Below are 21409 nucleotides of genomic sequence, written 5' to 3'. Positions count from 1 at the left end.
TCAGGCTTGGTGGGTGGAGACTCAGCAGCAGGGAGGTGGGACACTGAGGAGCTGTCAGTCAGCCTAAGTGGGTGGAGACTCAGCAGAAGGGAAGTGGGACACTGAGGAGCTGTAAGTCAGGCTTGGTGGGTGGAGACTCAGCAGAAGGGAGGTGGGACACTGAGGATCTGTCAGTCAGGCTTGGTGGGTGGAGACTCAGCAGCAGTGAGGTAGAACACTGACTGGTTCAGGGTAGGTGGATGGAGATTCAACAGGGAGGATAGACATTGAGGGGCTGTCAGTCAGGCTAGGTGGGTGGAGATACAGCATCAGGGAGGAGAGACATTGAAGAGCTGTTGGTTAGGTGGGTGGGAATTCAGCAGCAGGGAGGATAGACACTGGAGCTTTCAGACTGGGTGAGTGGAGATTCAGCAGCAGCTGGGAGGATAGACACTGAGGAGCTGTCTGTCAGACTTGGTTGGTGAAGATTCAGCAGCAGGGAGGTGGGACACTGAGTGACTGAATCAGTCAAAGTGTATGGAGATACAGCAGCATGGAGGAGAGACACTGAGGAACTGTCTGTCAGGCTTGGTTGGTGAAGATTCAGCAGCAGGGAGGTGGGACACTGAGAGACAGTGAATCAGGCAAAGTGTATAGAAATACAACAGCAGGGAGGAGAGACACTGAGGAACTGTGTGTCAGGCTACATGGGTGGGGATTCAGCAGCAGGAAGAAGGGACACTGAGAGACAGTGAATCAGGCTAGGTGGATGAATATTGACCAGCAGGTAGGAGAGACACTGTGGAGTTTTCAATCAGGCTAAGTGGGTGGAGATTAAAAATTAATATAAAAATGGCTGAACAATTCTTTTTCAAAGTTTAACACAAAATACCTCCAGGAGCCATATCAGGTCTGAGACTAAGAGATCTATTTATTAATGTGGGCAGTTTGTATTGTAACAGATCCCCTTTTTTGCCTCAATTTTTGTTCATTTGGGAAAGTAACTCCTTATGACCATAGTGCTCATCAAGTCTAGGGTAGTCGCAGTAGTTTTTCAATGTGAAGACCTCATCAAACAGTCAACTGTAACGCGCCTTCCTAGACTTCTGTGAGCATGACACAGTACACATACAGTAGATCAGGTACATTATTTATTTTCTGGAGGAACAATATGTTTTAAAAGACTGATTCCTTTTTGTTTTTTGTATTTTAATTTTTGGGGATAGGTGTGGTTAAAACGCATGAGAAATTTAGAAGTAATTAATATTTTGTAGAAATAAACTGGTTAAATCTCTTTTTAGTTTCTTGTAGACACTTTACTTTAATCCTTACAAATTATACTGGATTATCTGATCTGCGTTTTATGAGAATCCCAATTTATAAATTGGGGATTTTAGTTTGATTTATTAAATGTCTCACCCTGACGGCTGATTAAGTAGTGTAAACCGACTTCTTATGTGATCAGGACTTTGCACATATTTCAGTTGCAGGTCACACCTGGCGACAAGCCCTGACCTGTAGGATTAGATAAGATAACATATGGGATTTATTTGCTCACTATATTTTGTTAATGGGAATGGTAACGTACAGTGTTTGATACTTCACGTTATAGAAAAAGAGGGTTCAAAGAGCATTTCTTTCTTAAAGGGAACCTTTCTTGGGCAGCATGTTTTAAAACACCACAGTATACTTTGAAAACCCGGCCGGGGACTGTCTCGGCCGTCTAAATTGCTGAGGCCCTTGGCAGCGTCTCCTCACTCTGCTCCCTTTTGACTTTGTGTACACACCTGTCAATCAAAGAGTTTTGGGGAAGAGATAAGCCGCTGTGGGCCCGCCTCTAGTACTAGTTAGCCGAGCCATAAAGTCCCCAGCCGGGTTTTCAAGACATGTTTTCTCATGCATGCTTCATATCTACTGGCAGGTTCTTTTTTAAAAACCTGGTTGACCACCAATGTGGTACCACCATTATAATGTTACTGATGATAGCTAAGTTGGCAGACCTGCCATTGATCAGCAGTGATCGTCATAAGAGGCTGTGAGCAGCAGCACGTTTCTTCTCCACTGACCACTACAGGAGAAATGTGGTATTACGCATTTGGTAATAAAATCAGAGTATCCCCCTCTATAATGTCCACCATTTTAGTTATCCTAGTTAAGTCATCTAGCTTTCCCAGCAACAGATAGCTAACTCAGGTATTTTTAATTACTATTTTTTTGCTAGCATGAGTAAACTGTAATAAGTGATAATATATAGGGAAGTTACACCAATCACACCCATCTAAATATTCATTCATGTATAATTATACTAAGTGCACAGTTTTATATAGATCAGAAGATAATTATAGGTTGGCAATTATACTTAGGTTAGTCTGTAATGTGAGGACAATCAGAAGGAACTTATAGGAGACTTTAAGGAGTTATTGCCCAAATCCATATTATTTTTTGCAAAGCACAGTAAATGTATACCTACTGTTAACATACAGAATGAGCCCAACATAACGTTTCTTTCTTACACTTTTATGTCTTTTTCATCTTTATGTGCACCTTCACATTGCCAAAGGCGCCATACTATTAATACATTGCTAAAACTATATTTCCCAGCAGCTCTTGTTTCTCTTCAGTGCCACTGTCACGGGGGAATCATATCCCTCTGGAAGACCTGGAGTTAGAGGGTCATGTCGGCTAATGAAAGCAGGTCTTTAGAGATGGTGTGATTTGCGTCCCTTATTAAATTAATTTAGTTTCCTCTAGTGCTGAAAAAGTTAACACTTTCTATGCTTGTCAAAAATGTGCAGCTTCGTTTCAGCTGCTTCTGATCTGGTCATTACTGTCGTGATCCAGTGTTGGATCTGGCGGTATTAAAAGCACAAAGTGAACTTTTTTTACTTTGGTTAAGTTCAAAGGTGTTTTGACTGTCCCCGGTGGTGGTTGTGGTATTGCACCTTAGGTTAGGTTGCACTTAATTATGGTTCAGGTGTGACACTCTATAAATGGGTCTCAGGGTGTTCACTCACTGCTGGTGATATTTCTTGCTGAGTTGTTGGAGAGCCTGGTGGAAGGATGGAGCTGGATTGGAGCCCTGCGCAGTCAGCCAGAGAGAACGAGTGCCAGCTAATGGTGTCTGCAGGAAGGACTGGCATGGCCTGGTGGAGTCGCAGTTTATGGTGTCGGCAGGAAGTGCGGGCATGGCTTAGAGGAGTGGCGACTAGGAAGAGAGTTGCACTCAGCATGCTCGACTTGGTTGCTGAGAACTGGACTCGAGCATGCTTGGATTCTTGGCAGAGGCTGGACTCATCTTGGGACTCTGTGTACTGGACTGCTGCAAGTGGTGATGGACTCTGCTCCCAGGCTGCACGATGGTGATGGATCCAGTTATGGTGATGGATCAGGGTGGAGGAGAAGATGCACACAGGTGGTGGGCTCTGTTGCTAGGAGCGTACGCAACAGAGCAAAGCTAAGTGGTGTTTCCCCTGTATTGTCTCTTTCCTCATGTGTGTTGTTAGTGCAGTGGTGGGATTAGTCTCCGCACCGACCCTTTCCCTAGTGAGGGTTTAGGGTCAGGGTGAGCAAGGGTGTTAAGGTACGCGTGCGGCGACAGGTGCGGAGCCTGTATAGGGAATGTAAGGAGTGCAGGGACACTGGCTCAGGGGAGCTTAGGAGGTCTCCACGTCCCCCATTCCCTATCGCAGGGCCCACCATTGTTAAAGTTACCCAGGTTCCCCCTTTATTATTTGATTTATTGTATGACGTGTAATACCTAAATTCGCCAGGTGGAGGCGGCGTATCCACCTACACGGGTTATTATTTAAATGCGCCCCACTGGAGGCGGTGTATCCAGGGTCACGTGTGTCACATGGGTCCGCCTTGCGGTATCATCTGCGTCCTGACACACGTGATCATGACATTTACCTTTTCCTATATAAACTGGTCATACCTTCTTGTCCCTGCCGGTGAAAGATTCATCTTCCTGTGCTGCATGCTAAAGCTAAGTGGTTGGAGTAGAGTTGTTGTAGCAGTGTTCTGTGGTTTGCTGTAGTATGTGTGTGTTTAGCTCCTGGTCACTGTTCCCATTTAGTTTATTCCTCCCTGTCCCTATCCTCCTCCCTGTTGGTTAGTGCTTTTGTATGATAGAGGTTTTTTGTTATCCCTGTTTTGTCTTTGTGTCTTTTTTACCTTACATGTTATGAATGAGTCACCGTAGGAGGCAAAAACAGAAATACTAGCTAAGTCCAGAAAACCAGAGAAGTTGGCAGCTATCGGATTGCAGACCCCTGAACCTACAAATACAACTAGCAGTAGCCGTGGGGGGTTCCTACGGTTCCCTAGACCCCTCGATCACAGCCGGAGAACTAAATAGCCTAAAGACAGAAAGGGAAATGTAAACTGCCCCAGAGCAGACCCCAAAGCAATAGGCAGCCCCCAACATATAATGACGGTGAAGCAAGATGAAAAAACACTAACACAGATAGAAAGATAGGCTGAGCAAATGATGGGGCCCAAGCTAACTAAATAGGACAGGATAGAAAAGCTGCTGTCTGCAATCCGCAAAAACCCTATCAAAACATGAGCCAACAGACTGATCGGGAAAAAAGCCCTGAAGACGCTAGGCTTCAAAAAGACTATATCAGTACTCAGGTATTTTCTGAAGACAGAGCAAAAAGGCAAAAAGGAATTCAGCTCACCCCAGCAGGGACTGGCAGAAATCCAGAAAAACAAGGCAAAACAAACCCAAAACACAAATGCAAAAAGCAGAGCAGAAAACTTAGCTTTTGAGCAGCAGTAATCAGACTGGTCTCCTAGAATCCCTCAGATAATCACCAGCAAGGCAGAAGGGCGTCGGCTGCCTTATATCCAGTCAGCAATTCCGGTCACCCAGTCATCATCATCCTGCTCAGGTGCTTGGTAATCAGCCTCACTACCTTCCTTCACCAGAAGAGGGAGTTCATCAGACCTCAATGGTGAAGGGGAAAATGAACTCACAACACTTACATTTCTATCCCATGCCTCATGGGGTGGGGGAGAGGATGGATCAGGGTTTAACAGGAGCATAGTAAGGTCAGAGACTCGGGCCTCTCTATCTTCAAGAGTACCCCTGAGACAGGGAGAGTTAGGGCCCCAGTTTCATGGCCTGTTTGAGGCCCCCTTTTCTTACTGAAGACAGTCACAACGTGACAGCTGCAGACCCCTTCCTCCTGTGTATCTGTCAGCCCGATCTGCTATCTACATCAGTATAGCTGCCTGTGTGTTTTTACATCATTGGTCTGTTAGCCAATTTTCAGCAAAGCTCAACAATCCTGCCCTCCTCCACAGCGGTGCTTGTAATAACTAAGCTCACCAGAGCTAACAAGTAGAGCTGAGCTGTGTTTGATGCTTGCAGCAGACAACCCAGTGATGTTAAACTGCACTTGCTACTCTATTGATGCATATGGCAGAAGATTATAATGTAAAAAGAAAATACAACTTTATTTTATTAATAACTTTGTAGCCAGGAAATAAAATATGTAATATATAATGACTGATTCAGTGCATGGATGACAGACATATATTAAAGAAGTTTTCTCATGAATAAAGTTAATTTTAATCCATAGATCTTTGAAAAATAATAATTTCCACAATTGAAAGTGTTGAAAATTGAAAAAAAATTCTCCTGTGCTGAGATAATCTTATAAAGGTGCCCCTGCTGTGTACTGTGTAATGGATGTTTCTGACCATGCATGAACATGGTCTGATCATACCACAGCTCCTGGGGAGGGGAGGATGCAATAGAGAATATACAGACATTACAGCATACAATTACAGCTGATTCTTTTGCTGTGAGGTAAAACATTGCTTAAAAACAGTCAGTGAAATGTTTGACTTCACAGAAAGAATCATCTGTGATAGTAAAAACATACACAGATCAAAAATGGGGGAAAATTGGATCTATTAATAATGGAAAATGGTCAATTTTGCTTCTCCTATGCAAAATGAGGCTTCTGTACATCACATTGACAATCCATCGATTTCCATTCTACACTCATAACATCAGTGGGGGCACTGAATGGAAGTGGAAATGGTGCTCCTGTGTTCACCTGCATATGTTATTGGCTTATTTTCAGGGACCTTTTTTTTTGCTGAATGGGTATGTAAAAAGCGTACACATTTGTACACAAGCAAATATGAAATCAACTCCGCTTTACCAGCAGATTTATGGAAGGTTCGGAGCTTAACCTTTAACCTCTTGCTTACTTCAGTTATCAAATGCTTGCACACAAACTATGTTGATTAGCCAACCCTAAACTTTTACAAATAGGCTCCTATATCCTTTCCCGCCGCTTTGTCTTAGTGGCTTTAGTAGCCCCCATATTTATGCTTAAGTTATCAATGATGGAGTCGTTTTGCCAACTTCATGTCATCCCATAACTCATATGTATCATTCGTGTCCCCTTACGTAGGCGGTGGAAGAGGTGAACAAGCAGCTGAGGCTGCTTTATCCGGAGAGCGAGGAGCTCTTTGATATCGTACTGATGACCAATAACCATGCCCAGGTCGGAGTACGGCTCATAAACAGCATCAATCACTACGGTAAGTATATAAATGTCTAATTCCAGATCTGATAGAGAGGAGCAGTCTCGTCTCTGTGTAATGGAACGCCTCTTTAATGTCCATATGTTTATTTGCCTATGTCAGGGTATGGACGACAATGCACATTTTTCCGCCCTCATTCCAGAACAGTAGACTTAACTTGTCACATTGAATGGTGAGGCTTCCTATCTCCATTGAAAAAACACCCCCCCTCTCCATTTTAAAAGATACATGAGGATTAAGTGCAAATGTCCCAAGCTGTGAGTAATGAAGACATCTCCCCCTTACCAGTGGGTCATGTGAGATATAAAAGAATAGAGAACCTCCGATGGCCAGCTGGTGGAAGAAATGGCTTAGAAAATGTGAGGTCAGCAAATTAAGCTCTGGATGGAGTTAATCAGGATCGGTGTCTGCCCGCGGGGTGGTCTCGCCAAAGACTTTCATCATGACACCTATGTCAAGAAATGAAGAATAACAAGCTCAAGTGTTGCTAGTTCAAGTCAAACACAAAGTAAACCCCGGGCTAACCCCATCCTGATGAGAACAGTGCAAGTCCTGATGTCTCCAGTTGTAGCTTCAAAGTACGAATATTTTCCTAGAATTGATTGTTCATTTTTAGATGCCACCTAGGTCTACGACCTGGAACTTCTCCGCCCAATTGTTGGTCTGCAAACATTCAGCTAAAATCCACTAACACTAGTGTTTCACGAACTGTACCCTGGACGGAATAAGATGCGCCAAATCTAGGTGCACGTGTCCTAAAAAACTATAGTCAACTTTGTCATTGAGTCATTAAAACTATGGGGCTCGATTCATCATCTGCGATTAATGAGAGTCAGTTTTCTTTTCTTTTTGTTTGGTGGTAATCATTGACCTTTTTTTTTTTTTTTTTTTACCAGATTCTTCAAAATGGCTTAAGTGGATCGTGAATTTGGGGCAAATTAAAAAATGTTTTGCTTTTTTTTTTTTCTTTAACTCATTTTTGTGCACCAAAAGTCACAAATCCTTTAAAAAGTTGCAAAAGGGTACACCAAATTGAAAATTCCTTTCCTCCAGAGATGGCGGACTGGAGGGAGATGCGCAAAGAAAAATAAGACATTTGGTTAAAAGTCTCATTTCTGTCTAAAACTTCTGGATAAAAAGAGTTGTGGAAAAATCAAAACCAGAAAGAGAAATTGAAAAGTGGCACAAAACGTTTAGAAAAGAAGCAAATTACCTCAGAAAGTGGAGAAACAACAATGTCCCGGGGCCTGTGAGCTGGGGTGGATTTCTTCTTTAAATTACACTAAATCTGTGAGATCAGCCCCTACTACTCATCTTTTTTAAAGTGATACAGAAGACACAGGTCAGGCAAAAGTAGCACGTTTTTGAGCAGAAACCACTTATGCCAAAATTTTCAACTTTTTGTTACGTCACTAAATTGGAATACAGACCCTGACGAATACCGTATATATTTGCAAGCTGCACACGGAGTCTAGGTTGTTTTTACTGACAACTTCTCCAGCTCATTTGTTTGGTTTTGCGTTAGTTTTTTTGTGCTCTGTACATACAGGGGCATACTTTTACTGCTGTGCATTTAGTCTACATAGCTTTCCTCGTGCAGGTGTTTAAGTAGTCAGGCCTGGGTCCTGCTCTGGCCCCGTCTATTGAGACCTGTTGGCACATAGAGAAGTTTCCGGATTGGGTACACCTTATCGCGGTGGCATGGCTTTTACGCCTTTTTGATAAAAAAAAGTGTTAACTAAGTCCCTAGGTGTACTATAACTATTTTCTTACTAGAGGGTATTTGCTCATTTTATTTTTATCCTAGATTATGTTTGTTAATGGCCACATTGTGAATTTTTGCCTACACATTGCACTTATATATGTGTGTTCCAGCTCATTTCTTTTGGTTTTGCTCGAGTTTTTACTAAGCCATTCAGGATATAGGAGCGGTGGTCCAGGATTTAATCTTTTTCTCTCCCAATCAAACTTTAGTTTTTGCACTTTTTTATAAATTTTTCTGTCCAGATCGCTGCTTGTTTTATCCAGGAGGAGTTGAAGTTTTGAATAACACAATTCATTTTACCATGTAATTAAAAAAAATAAAAAAACAGAAAAAATCAAAGTGCAGTAAAATAGTAAAAAAAAATTACTTTGCCTTTTTTTTTTTGGGGGGGGGGGGGGGGTGTTGTTTCTACTGTATTCTGCATTTGGTAAAAATGACCTGGAAACATTATTGTTCTGGTCAGGATGATCATGACGATGGCAAACTTCTGTAGTGTTTTTTTCTTTTTTTTTTTACAATTAGTTTGCATTTCCATTTTTTGAGACTTGATACTTCTTCTTTTTTAATTTTTGGGTTGATAGAGCTGTGTGAGGGCTTGTTATATATTTTCCTGGCCTTCTGTAGTTTTATTTGTGTACTGTTGGGGTACATACAGCGCTTTGATCTGCTTTTACTTTTGAGGGTAGGTGCCGCAATTACTACAGCCACACTGGTTGAGTTTTTTTTCGTTCTTTACTGTACAAGTTAAAATAATTTTCCAATTTTGATATATGCAACAATACCAAATATGATCTTGTATTTCTTTATCGGGGGAAAAGACAAATTCAAACTTTTTTTTGTTTCTTTTTTTAAGTTTCCCCTAGTGTACTAGAAAAATATTCAGAATTGAAAGTCCTCAGTGGTTGATACCTTTTAATGGCCTTTTTATGGTACTGTGTCAACCACTGAGGACTCTCAATTCTGAATATTTTTCTATCTACTGGCTAACACGGTGCAAAGATATACATCTTTCCTGTACCCTAGTGTACTAGTTACTACAATACTATAGTATTACATAATATAATGAATTTAAAAATCTCCCGTGAACCCCAGTCGCAGGCTGGGCTTAATAGGCATGCAATGATGGCAGTAATGGCGGCCTCCAGTAGGCCCCAACTGCCTTAGCAACCCATCACTGCCCCCCCCCACAGATAGCTATGATCACTGCTCTTAGTGGCAGGTGGTGGCAGTGTAACACAGCTGGCACTCACTGTTATGGCATGGACTCGGCTCCATGCTACTGCACCTGACATGTGCCATGTAAAGGAAGGAGGTTAAAAAATGGCAAATATCAGAAAATGTGATAAAATGAAAACCTATCCACTACTCGCCTGCTCAAACCTCCGCCGCTCCAGCTCTGATGCTCCAGTGGTCCCTGCTTCTTCACTTTCCTGCAGCCAGCGATGTCTCATTCTCCCATGTGGTCGCTGCCGTCAGTCTCAGGCCTTGAGCCTTACATGCAGACATCACTGCTGAGGAACTTTTCTGCACATTTTTTCCGGCGAGTTTATCTGAAATTCTGCATTTTTGATGTTATTGCTATTAACCCTTTCTATTTTAGACCTGAACATTGAAAGATTCTGCATGACAGGCGGGAAGAGCCCGATCGGGTACCTGAAGGCGTACCTCACCAACCTGTACCTGTCATCAGACTCTGAGAAGGTACAAGAGGCCATTGAAGAAGGTAAGGATCTCTCTCCAAACAGGAAAGTAAATTGCCGCAGTCTGGAAAAGTCTGTGAATGCTGTCTTTTCCCCGCTGTCCTATGCAGATCACTAGGGCAGTGTGTCATGGGGCACGCTCAATGAACTGCGGCCCTACCAGTGTAAAGTGAAGCTCCTTGTCTGACCGGAGGTGTCTGGTACCTGCCTTCTCCATGTCATTCACAAGACCCCTATTCATTCACCTCCCAGCACTTGACCTGGGTCTTGTATTTCATCTCCGCATTTCATTTTCTCAGAGTTATAACTAAATCTCTCATGTTCTTCTAAGTCAATAGAAACAGGCACAACAAGGGCATTTTTGTGCGACTGGTCAGCAAACGGTCGCTGATTTCTCTTTAGTCGGTGACTACTTCAAGAACCTTGACTCGCTCAGACCTATGGAGACAAGTTATGTTTGTTCCAGTGCCATAAAATTCTGTAGTTTTTTACAATTTTTGGAGGGTAACACATTCATTATTTGCAAAATGCATTAGGTAAATGTCCACCTATTGTATATATGGGAATACGGTATCGGAAGAATGGAGGGTGGATATAAGAGGAAAGGGCGAGGCTTATGCAGCTATGGTCATGTCAGGTGGAGAAGGTGTTACAATTGGGGGACTCTATATGCCAAATTATAAGTACTTTGCAAGAGTTAAAGGGGTTGTCTACTACTAAGTCAAGCCCTTCTCATACCCTACGCTTGGCCCCGATAAAATAAAAAAGCTTATATTCACCTCATGTGCCGGCGTCATTCCCGCGGTGTCAGCACTCGCGGTCCTGGGGCTATCATACGGTGGTGACACGTGACCCCGGCGCCCAATCAGCGCTGGCATCACTGTCACCGCCGTTGGACAAATTGAACACAAAGAGGAAGTCCGGGCTGCAGATAATCTCTGACTTCCTCTTCATGTTCAATGCGACATAATGCGGGGACAGTGACGCCAGCGCTGATTAGACACTGGGGTCATGTGTCACAACAACCTCACGAGAGCCCGGAGGAGAGAGAGTGCCGAGGAATGGCCCCGGCACAGGAGGTGAGTATATGCTTTTTTATTTTATCGGTGGGGAGGAAAGGAGTTGTCTAAGGAGTGGACAGCTTCTTTAAGTATTGAGGCAGCATTTGTAGGATTGGAGAAATGAGTGAGCCGATTCTAGAAGACAGGGGCAGCACTGGAGAAGTCTTGTATGTCAGAGGGGTCTTGGAGAGGAGGGTATTGGCAGAATTCAGGTTCCGGGTGGAGCAGCATATGTGAGATGAGATGGACATGACTTTGTAGGGCCAAGGAGAAAACCTGCATTAGGCGTCATTCAGTTGTCCTTTTTTCACATGTTCTATCCACATTGTTTCCACTCTAATCTATAGGGCAGTTCACATATCCATGATTCCTTGTGGACTGAGTGTCCGAAATAAAAAAAACCAGACATACAGTATTGGCTGTTGATCTGAGTCACGGATCAAACTCGCTAAAAGTCTATTGGTGCATTTAAATAGTCAGGCGGCACGAAGATGCCAGCCTATCGAAGTACTGTCTATTTTTACTTAGGAGAATCTTGAAAACCTCCATTGGTTTTTGTCTGTTTGTATTTGGGAAAAACCTGATGAGATTCTGGTAAAAACTGACACTAAACACTGATGAAAGTCAATCGGATGGAAATCATTCCATTTTTCGCACACGCAAAAAAACAAAAACGGATGAAACCTAATAAATCGGAAGTGACAATTTAGAAGAGGTTTTTTTTTAAAGACCGTGTTGTGTCTTTTTGCACAGAGGAGTCCTAATCCGGTCCTCAAGGTGAACGAGCGTGTTGAGATTACTCCGTCACCTACTCGTGACCGCTCTGAGAATTGCAACGCTCGCCCATAACATGGCTTAAGGATGCCTCTCCACACTGCATCATAGAGTTCATTTTTGGGGGTGTTTCTTGGCCTTTTTATGCGAGTTAATGTTTGCTGGATGTCTGGTTAGTAAGTTATTTAATGCAATATATAAAGTTTTTTTTTCTTTGTGGCTTTTTTTTATGCTTTTTGTGATTGTGGCTATTTTTTATCTTTTAAATCTAAGCATGCTCTACGTCCGATGTGTTTTCTGTCAATTTTTGGCAATTTTCTCCCACAGACATGAATTTTTTAAAATTATTTTCTTAAAGGCACAAGCCACCTATGACTTTTTTGTGTTTCTGATATCGCAGCTCATGCGATTCTATGAGGAAATTAGGAAGCACATGATCTGTGAATTAAATAACTTGTGATGTTAAAAACACAAGAAAAATGCAGCTAATAAAACACGTGAATGTTTAAAAAAAAACGCTAAATTTAAAAAGGCTGAAAAGAAAATCACTGACATGACCACTTTACCGGAGGACCACTTTAAACAGGAGTATTGGGCTTTCTTAGTAGTTGAAGGCAATTTTCTCCCCCATTCTGCTAATCCATGCACATGGTCGGTGGGGACACATTGACGGATTTTACTTTGAGGCCCAAACGCGAAGTTACTCCTCAAAATTAGGTTTAAATTAGTCTCATCCTGAAGCCCTTTGTAGGAAGTGTCCGTCTGAAGAGTGTGAAAGCCGGGTCACTTTGGAGACTTTCCAGAGCCCGTCAGTCACTCGCTGGGATTGTGTAATGGCTTTTACGTTTATATTATTTAGTACATAGCTTGTTATCCTTCTCTTGGCACCGCCACACTCTTGTAGTAGCAACACATTCCACAGAAGGGTACATCAGAGGGCCTGACACACGGCGGCTAGGCTTCTGTGGTGTAAACCTCTGCCGTCAGGGTCAAACAGGAGGCTCATTCAGGCCCTCTGACAGGCCAAACAACAGGAGGTCTGAAAGCAGCTACATGAGAGAGGCCATGTCTGCCAGGCAAGCCCAGGGGCTACAGCTGACCCCTCCTCACATTACAGAATCGAGAGAAACCTAGATATGATGGACTTCGAGTAGACAGAAACCTGTGAAAGAAACTGTAGATAGATGAGCAGATAGAAGATATTGACAGCTACTTTGTGCTTTCAGCGCGGAGACCTGATTTTAGTGGCTATGTTACTGTACTTTCCAACTTATTCCCTTTCTCATTTCAGGAATTGCAGCTGCCACCATGTTTATTGCAAAGCGAGATGTCGTTCTCCCAGAGAAGGAGTTGCGGGTAGCTTTTGATGGAGACGCCGTCCTGTTCTCTGACGAGTCTGAGCAAATTGTTAAAGAAAGAGGCTTGGACTCTTTCTTTGAGCACGAGAAACAATTTGAGAACAAACCCCTGGCGCAGGTACGGCATCTTGTACAAGTTACCCATAGGGACACATAATGGGGCACTCTATCTCATAAATATTACTATTTAATGAAAGCTTCTTTGGAACTTATCTAGTAGACTTTGACTGTGATTCATACCGGCATTTTCACCAAAATTCTGGGGTAAAACTGCTTGAAATTTTGCAAAAATTTTTGCGCGATTCAAATTTTGCTTGAAATTTTGAAACTTTAGCCAGTTGTCATTGACGCCTTATTTTTTAAGTGGGCAGAGCCAGGATGGCCAAATGACCCTGGCAAATTCATCTATGTCACCAAAGGTCAATTATTACAGGAACGTACTCCAATGCCTGATTTCTGCCCCTGGTGCACAGAGGCTGAAAGATGCAGAAATTCATTAAGAAGTGCACACTTCATCGTCAGTTTTGCGCATCCTACTCCAGTGCTCGCTTCTTTAAGACTGTCCTACAAAATGGCAGTCTTAATGAATCATTTCCTTTTGTATTTGAATTCCTCACCATTTTCAAGATATTTCTTAGCTGTCAGCGAATGAGCACACAGCTGGAAATAATGTACGTATCCGGCTCTCACCTAAGAACTGGCTACAATATATCAGAGTAGACCATCCTCTGTAAACTAAAACCGCAGCAGTACAACTCTCTGGTTTGGTACAATCTGTCAGTCTTGGGTTTTGGCCATTTTCGGCTGATTATGCAGCATATGATTGTAGGAGTGCTTCTATTCACTGGCAGCAAGCTAATATCTTAGTATTTAGTAAGAATAAAAACAATATATTAGAAAGTTGTTAAACTTCTTTTTTGGGCAAATCCACTGCTCATACAGTTGAAAAAAAGCTCCGCTAATGTGAAGAAATAATGGAGCAGTGAAGAATGAGATCCGGAATCTAATCAATAGCTATAAGCAATTATTAGAATTCTCACCTGGCTTTAGATGTCATAAATCCCTGACAATAATATTCTGTTCATAGACCACAAAGCGGAACCGTGAGCTCAATAACGCCATAGATGAGGCCGAAAGAGAGGACAACTGCATCATATAAAATTATGATTAACCAGATGGACCCAGCTTTCTCATGGATAACCCCTCAAGAGTTGATAGATATTAGATAGATGATAGAGAGATAGATATGAGGGATAGGGGAAATATATTAAATAAATTGGGTAGCTTTAAGACAGATGGTTATGGGATAGATGTATGGATAGATATGAAATAGTAGTAATGAGTGAACGTTTTTGGATAAGGTGTTATCCGCCATGCTCGGGTGCTAACCGAGTGTCTTCGGCGTGCTCGAAAAATATGGTCGAGACCCCGCACTTGCATGTCTCAGGGCTGGAACACATGCAGGGACTGCCTAACAAACAGACAGGCACTACATGTGCTGCGGCTGTCGAACAGCCCTGAGATATGCATGCGCGGGGACTCAAACGCATATTTCGAGCACGCCGAAGTCACACGGTTAGCACCTGAGCACGCCTGGATACATTCAGGATAGATAAACGATTAATACACCTGCCTCTTCGGAGAGGGAGAGGACATCTTGCGGTGGTTGGATTATTAGGGTCTATCATTTCGCATTTGGACCCCTCAGAATGAGTCGGTTAGAGCGACCATCACTTAGCTATAGACAGATTATGCCGCCGGTGTTCTGTACGTCTTACACTGGTTGTGGACGAGGCCTCTACTCTACCTGCACTTTAGACGTCTTGTACGTGACTCGGGCGCCTTATAATATGTACTTGTTTCCAAGTCCTGTAAGGGCGGAAGCTGCTAATTCTTGCAATGTTGTGACTACGGGCTGCATTCATTTAGCGGAGACCGGTACAATGTAGCGAGTATCGCACGACGCTCCGAGTATTTGTTATTCTACGTTTTCACAACACTGGAGCAGAATTGTTATGTGATTTTAGTGCCACGGTGCCAAGTCTGTGCCCAGTGCCAGACAGCATGACACAATCCAAGCTGCCTGCTTTAAGCAGCTTCTATTAGCAAATATTACAATTATAATGTGATTATTCCTTGCAATGTGCTTGAGATTTTGTAACCTGAGTTGCCCAGAATCTCAATAGATGTAAATGTTGCAGTCGCCACAGAAAAAAAATGTATATAGTGTTTAATGGAAAACATACTCATGTCTCCTTCAGGGTCCATTGAAATGCTTTCTAGAAGCATTAGGGAAGCTGCAAAGGAAGTTTTACGCCAAAGATGCCCGTCTGAAGTGCCCCATAAGGACCTATCTTGTCACCGCCAGAAGTGCTGCCAGCTCTGGTGCTCGAGCCTTGAAGACCTTGCGTGCTTGGGGTCTGGAGATAGATGAAGCACTTTTCCTTGCCGGGGCCCCAAAAGGACCAATTTTAGACAAAATTCGGCCTCATCTTTTCTTTGATGACCAGATGTTTCACATCGAAGGTGCTCAAGAAATGGGTACTATTGCTGCTCATGTTCCCTATGGGATTGGTCAAAAGTACCACAAATCAACCTTAAAGGAGGATGCCAAGAAGGAACCAGAAAACAAGTCAGCCTCAAAGGTGGAAGCCAAGAAGGAACCAGAAAACAAGTCAGCCTCAAAGGTGGAAGCCAAGAAGGAACCAGAAAAGAAATAGAGATACCATTTTTGGGTACTCTTGTATGTAAATAATTTGGGTAATTTGGAGTTTACGATGAAAGAAATTATCCCATCCACTGTTTGAGTTACATAAGAAATTAATAATTTCATCTTGAGGAAGGTATTGATGAGCATATGTGTCTCCAATGCCGACTATTGGTAAGACATCAAAACATCCTTGAAGCCCAGATGTATTGGCACTACAGCCGGGATCTGGCCCACATGGAGGAATTATGTCGCTTATGGCCAACTATTGCCTCCTACATCCAAAATAGGCATTTAGTGGAGCCACCCATCGTCATTCTACTAGTTCAACTTGGATGACAGTGGTGTTTTTTGTCTTCTTGTCCTTCATGTTTTATAACTTGGAAATTGTTTGACGGAATCAAAACCATGAACCTTTATTAATTTGAATCCAATAGTTTCTTAAGGTATGTGCACACGGTGCGGATTCTGCTGCGGATTTGGCCCTGCGGATCCGCAGCAGTTTCCGCTGCGTTGTACAGCACCCTTTTAGTCTATGTAAATAGAAAAACGCAGTGCACACGTTGCAGAATTTTCCATGCGGATTTGCTGCGGATTTAAATCCACAGCATGTCAATTCTTTGTGCGGATTCCGCAGCGGTTTAGCACCTGCTTCATTACAGGTGTCAAACCGCAGGGGAAAACCGCAGGCTAATCCGCAGGTCATTTGACCTGCAGATTTACCTGCGGATTCTGCACGGAAAAATCTGCAGCAGAATCCGCAACGTGTGCGCACACCCTTAGTTGATCACCAACCCAAACAACAAACAAGGACATAGAAAGCGGTAGGACGAGTAGAGTTTCACTTCGCTTTTTCTTATTACCCCCTTTCCATGGGTTGGCCTAGATTTGTGCCATAAATTGCATCAATTAGTGATGTACCTGATATGGCATAATGTATTGTTCATGCTCCCCAACCTTTTTCCAAGTAATGCTCAGTCCTCTCATTGGCTTCACCAGCTCACAAGCGATTTCTTAAATGCCTTTTGCTTTATTGAAGAGTTTCCTTTTAAAAAAAAATAAGTCAGCCCTGCTCTCATGGTGCCCAATAACACTCAACATGCAACGCGTTTCGAACCAGTATGATGAAAAAACTTGATACTAGTTTGAAGCATGTTGGGAGTTATTGAACATCAAGAGAACTGGGGGCTGACTGTAAAGTTCTTCAATAATGTGCTGGACCTTAATGTTAGTACTGCTACATAATACTAAATTATTACACCGATAGGCTGCCTCTTATGCCTTGTCTTTGGCACCCGGAAAGAGTGCCACAAAGGCAATAATCGGATGACTGAGGGAGCCTTCTCCATCTGTCTCCAGGTCAATCGCGGCCAGTTTTAGTTTTTATTTTTCTCCCACCTCTGTCCTGAGTACACTGCTTGTTTTTTTTAACAATCTGATATATCGCTCAGTCCTTTTATTTTTGAAGTTAGGGCTAGTTTTTATGGCTTTTACCAAGTGCTCACAAGGTGATAATGCAAAGCAGCCTAAAGACAGAGATTCGTAAAAGCAACGCCCTCTTGGTAAAGACCGTGAAAGGCACTTACCAAATAGGGCCATGTCTCTGGAAAGGTTTAGTGGGTTTAGAAAAAAAAAAACTAAACGGATTACTTGGGAGGGCAACGGGAATAACACCAGAGCGAAACTGGTCACTTTTCACCTGGTCCTCTTTAATACCATGGTCGCGGAGCACAAATGCCTCTGAAGTATCTAGTGGATTTGTAGACCACTGATTTGCTCTACAACCTGGCCATTTCCAATAAAAAAAAAAATATAACGATAGTGGTGAGTGAACGTTCTCGGATCAGGTGTTGTCTGAGCATGCTCGGGTGCTAACCGGCGTGCTTGACAAATATGTCCGACTCCCCGTGGTTGTTCGACAGCCACAACACATGCAGGAATTTCCTGTTTGTTAGGCAATCCCTGCATGTGCCGTGGTTTTCTAACAGCCGTGGGACATGCAGCAGCTGCGGGGACTCGGACATATTATTCCCGCACGCCGAAGACACTCGGTTTGCACCCGAGCATGCTCACATAACACCTTATCCCAGCACGTTCGCTCATCACTAATAACAATAAAAATGTGCTAATCGTCTCAGACAGTGGACTCCAGTTTGGAGGTTGGAGATCCATGGGCTAAGTGGGCATGACTACATGTGGTTCATGTAGATTTATAGCTATAAACGTGATAAATATTTTTAATTGGGCCAATGGAAGCAATTAGGGCAGGTGCAGATGACTGTATATTCTCTCTAGGCAAATCACACTGATCACATTTTGATCAGAGTATGATCATATTGTGATCCGATTTTTTTCACATGAGGAGAACATGGAGAAAAAAATGTCTCCATCTTTTCAGTTCTTTCAGTTTGTGGAAATTGGACTGCACTCATATGTCATCCGAGTGCAGTCATATGTTTCCCAAGCACTCATCGACTTGCGAGGCAGAATATGATCCAAATATCTGCATGGTGCAACTTTTTTTTTTCCCTTCAGGCTCTGTCCATGGAAAGAATTGGACATGTGCATGGTCCCATAGACTGACATTGGTCCGAGCGTGATCCGAAAATACGGTAGTGTGTATGAGCCCTTAGGAAGCTTGACAGAGCTGTCTAGAAATGTGGAAATCCAAATAGGGTGGCCTCGGTGGTAGGACAATGATTTTTTTTTATTTTTGTTTTTTTAGATTTTTCACACCCTACAATCAGGTGTCTTAAAATAGGACTATAAACTAGTAGTACATAGCCTTCCTTAGGACCATCCGGGTGGTGGCGTCTCTGCGTGTAGCCTGTGCCTTTTGCAATGTGTCTCTGCAGTTTTGGAGCCTTCAGCTAATTGCTACCTTGTTTTTCCAGGTTCATTCGGTGATATTTTCATAAGCGTGACCTATTTCTTCTCTGCACTGGGTTTGTCAGAGTGAAACCTAAACTTTCTAAACAGTATTGAAGAGTGAACTCCACCATTACAGCATTTTTTACTTTAGGTTGAGCTGTTTAGTTGATTGTTCAAATATGCAAAACACTTTTGGGGGGATAGCTATTAGATATTACAGCTGTCGACAAAGGTAGGGTTCACACCATGGTGCCCTCCCCACTCAGCGCCCTGTTGGAGCACTCCATCTAATTAGCCAAAAAGTAGTTAGCAGTCATGAAACTGGACTTTTTTGGCTTTTTTTGTCACAGTGTAGAGTAATCTACCATATTATTGTTTTTCTGAAAAGGAAAGCAGGCCAAATGAGGTCCAAAGTTTCATATACGCCTGTTTAAAGAGAATCTGTCAGCAGCTTTTTGCTATGAAATCTGAGAGCTGAGATTCAGATTCCAGCAATGTGTCACTTATTAGGCTGTGTTTTGCATTTCAATAAAATCAGTGTTTTATCAGCAGGAGATTATCACCAGAGGACTAGGTGTGTCATGCCTGGTCCAACCACACCCCCGGCACTGATTGGCAGCTTTCTGCCAATCAGTGGTGTGGGCGGGGTTCCACACAGTTCTGCATTCTGAACTCTGCTAGCTCTTCAGAAGAGAAAACTATGATCACATCTCAACTGTTGCACCCAGTAAACTAAGTGACACATCACTGGAATCAGGGTCTCTGCCCCCTATATCATGTTGCTGTCAAATTACATAGCAAAAACCTGCTGACAGATTCCCTTTGAGTTAATGGATACATCAGGGGCACGTCTGAGTTGAATTTTCCAGCTGTTCAGGTGGAAGCTACAATGGAGAGCAGGGCGGGGAGGAGAACATGGTGTAAACCTAGCCTTACAGGCAGATTTGTCTGCAAAGTTATATTTCACTTTCTGTTCATGTATTGAGAGGAGGGTTTGGTAGTAAACCCCATAATGCACTGAGGGGCTGTTTTATAAGGGTAATCAATGGGTAAAAGTCAAATATTCCACATCATGTACGTGGACATTACATGGTATAAGGGTATAAATATAAGTACATATTTTTTTGCTTTATACATTTAAGTTTTTTTTAGTTACAGGTACAAATACTCTGAATGTTCTTTTAAAGGACCTATTACTGTAAAAAAAAAGTCCCCAAATGCATCCCAGTAACTCCGCTGTGCAGAATAGTTACTGGAGTGCTGAGACATTTGGGTCCTTGGTCTCCAATATTCATTGCTGTGTGCGTCAATGCAATTCATCTGCAGTACTGACCGACATTCACAGTATATAGAATACATGTGGGTGGAAGCTGGTAAAGAGTGGACATAGGAACATAAGCAATAAATGGGATAAGTACCCAATATTTTTTAAGGGTATGTTCACACTGGGCGCTTTTGCTGCTTTTTTTTTTGCTGTTTTTTTTTTGCAGCAAAACCTGATTTCTTGGCAGGCAAGGTGCGTTTTTGGTGCGTCTTTTGTTGCTTTTTATTTGGTGCGTTATTTGGGCTAACTTGTGTCTCTTTGTGCATAGTGCCCCCATGACTTTTCTGCAGAAAAAAACGCTGCAAATAATGATACCTGCATTTTTTTGCTGTGTTTTTGCAGCGTTTTTTCAGCACCCATTCAAACCAATGGGTGAAAAATGCTGCAAAAACACTAAAAGAAGTGACATGCTCTATGTCCAAAAAAAGCAGCAAAGCACAAAATCCTGATGACACAAAAAACCAATGTGTGCGCATGAGATTTCTGAAATCTCATAGGCTTTGCTGGTACTGTAAAAAAGCAGCTGAAAATTAACATAAAAAAAGCAGCAAAAATGCCCAGTGTGAACATATCCTAAAAGAATATTGTTTATTATTGGGGATCTGCCATTTCTAGGGTTTTACTGCAAAGTTTTCTAAAAGTGCAGGACCTAGCACTAACAGGATCATAGTTGGCCAAGTTAGCGTACACAAGGACGACCTCCAGTGACACATTGCCCAACATTTTATGATCTTTTTAACCAGGACTTGACACTATCAGTAATGTTTACAAAAGAAAATACCAAAGATCCCAAAAAATGTTACCGTACAATGATTGGTATTTTTCACACTATTTTTTCATCTTGCAAATATATTTTGGGGGGAAAAAAAAATATTTTTCTACACCACACGGTATCTTCTGTAATGCTGTTTTAAAATAGAAATAAAAGAAAAATTTATACATTTCTGTTGTCTTTTTTTGATTTCTGTGTTTTGGCCTTTTGAATTGAAAAAAACCCACATACATGAAATTTAACCACAAAGCCAAAGAAATGAGCAGGAGCATAAGTTGGAATATGTGCAATACTTAAGAGCACGTTCACACTGTGGCCATTTCACAGACAAAAACGAGAAAAGATTGAGCATATTCTTTATAGTAACTAAAAAAGGAAACAATAAGAATACATGTAAATAACAAAGGTACTTAACACTATTTTGATCAAAAAAAGCATAAGTCATCCCACCGCGACAAGGTGTATCCAGTCGAGACGGTCTTCATCCCACCACTATGAGGTGTACCCAGTCGGGACGGTCTTGATCCCACT

At 42.4% G+C, this 21409-nt stretch overlaps 1 protein-coding gene across 1 annotated transcript in view; it reads left to right on the top strand.

The window, feature by feature from the left end:
* NT5C1B (5'-nucleotidase, cytosolic IB) overlaps positions 1-21047 on the top strand; it is a 33786-nt gene extending 12739 nt beyond the window's left edge. Inside the window, exons 4-7 of the mRNA XM_073568275.1 lie at positions 6414-6543; positions 9912-10034; positions 13138-13322; positions 15466-21047. Of these exons, the coding sequence (XP_073424376.1) occupies positions 6414-6543; positions 9912-10034; positions 13138-13322; positions 15466-15924 (897 nt within the window). The 3' untranslated portion in view covers positions 15925-21047. The remainder of the gene's footprint in view (positions 1-6413; positions 6544-9911; positions 10035-13137; positions 13323-15465) is intronic.
* Positions 21048-21409: the final 362 nt, after the last annotated feature.

The sequence above is a fragment of the Dendrobates tinctorius genome, unplaced genomic scaffold (genome assembly GCF_039654945.1).
Source record: "Dendrobates tinctorius isolate UK_male_01 unplaced genomic scaffold, ASM3965494v1 ptg000021l, whole genome shotgun sequence".
Lineage (NCBI taxonomy): Eukaryota > Metazoa > Chordata > Amphibia > Anura > Dendrobatidae > Dendrobates > Dendrobates tinctorius.
This window is presented reverse-complemented; position numbering and strand designations above follow the sequence as displayed.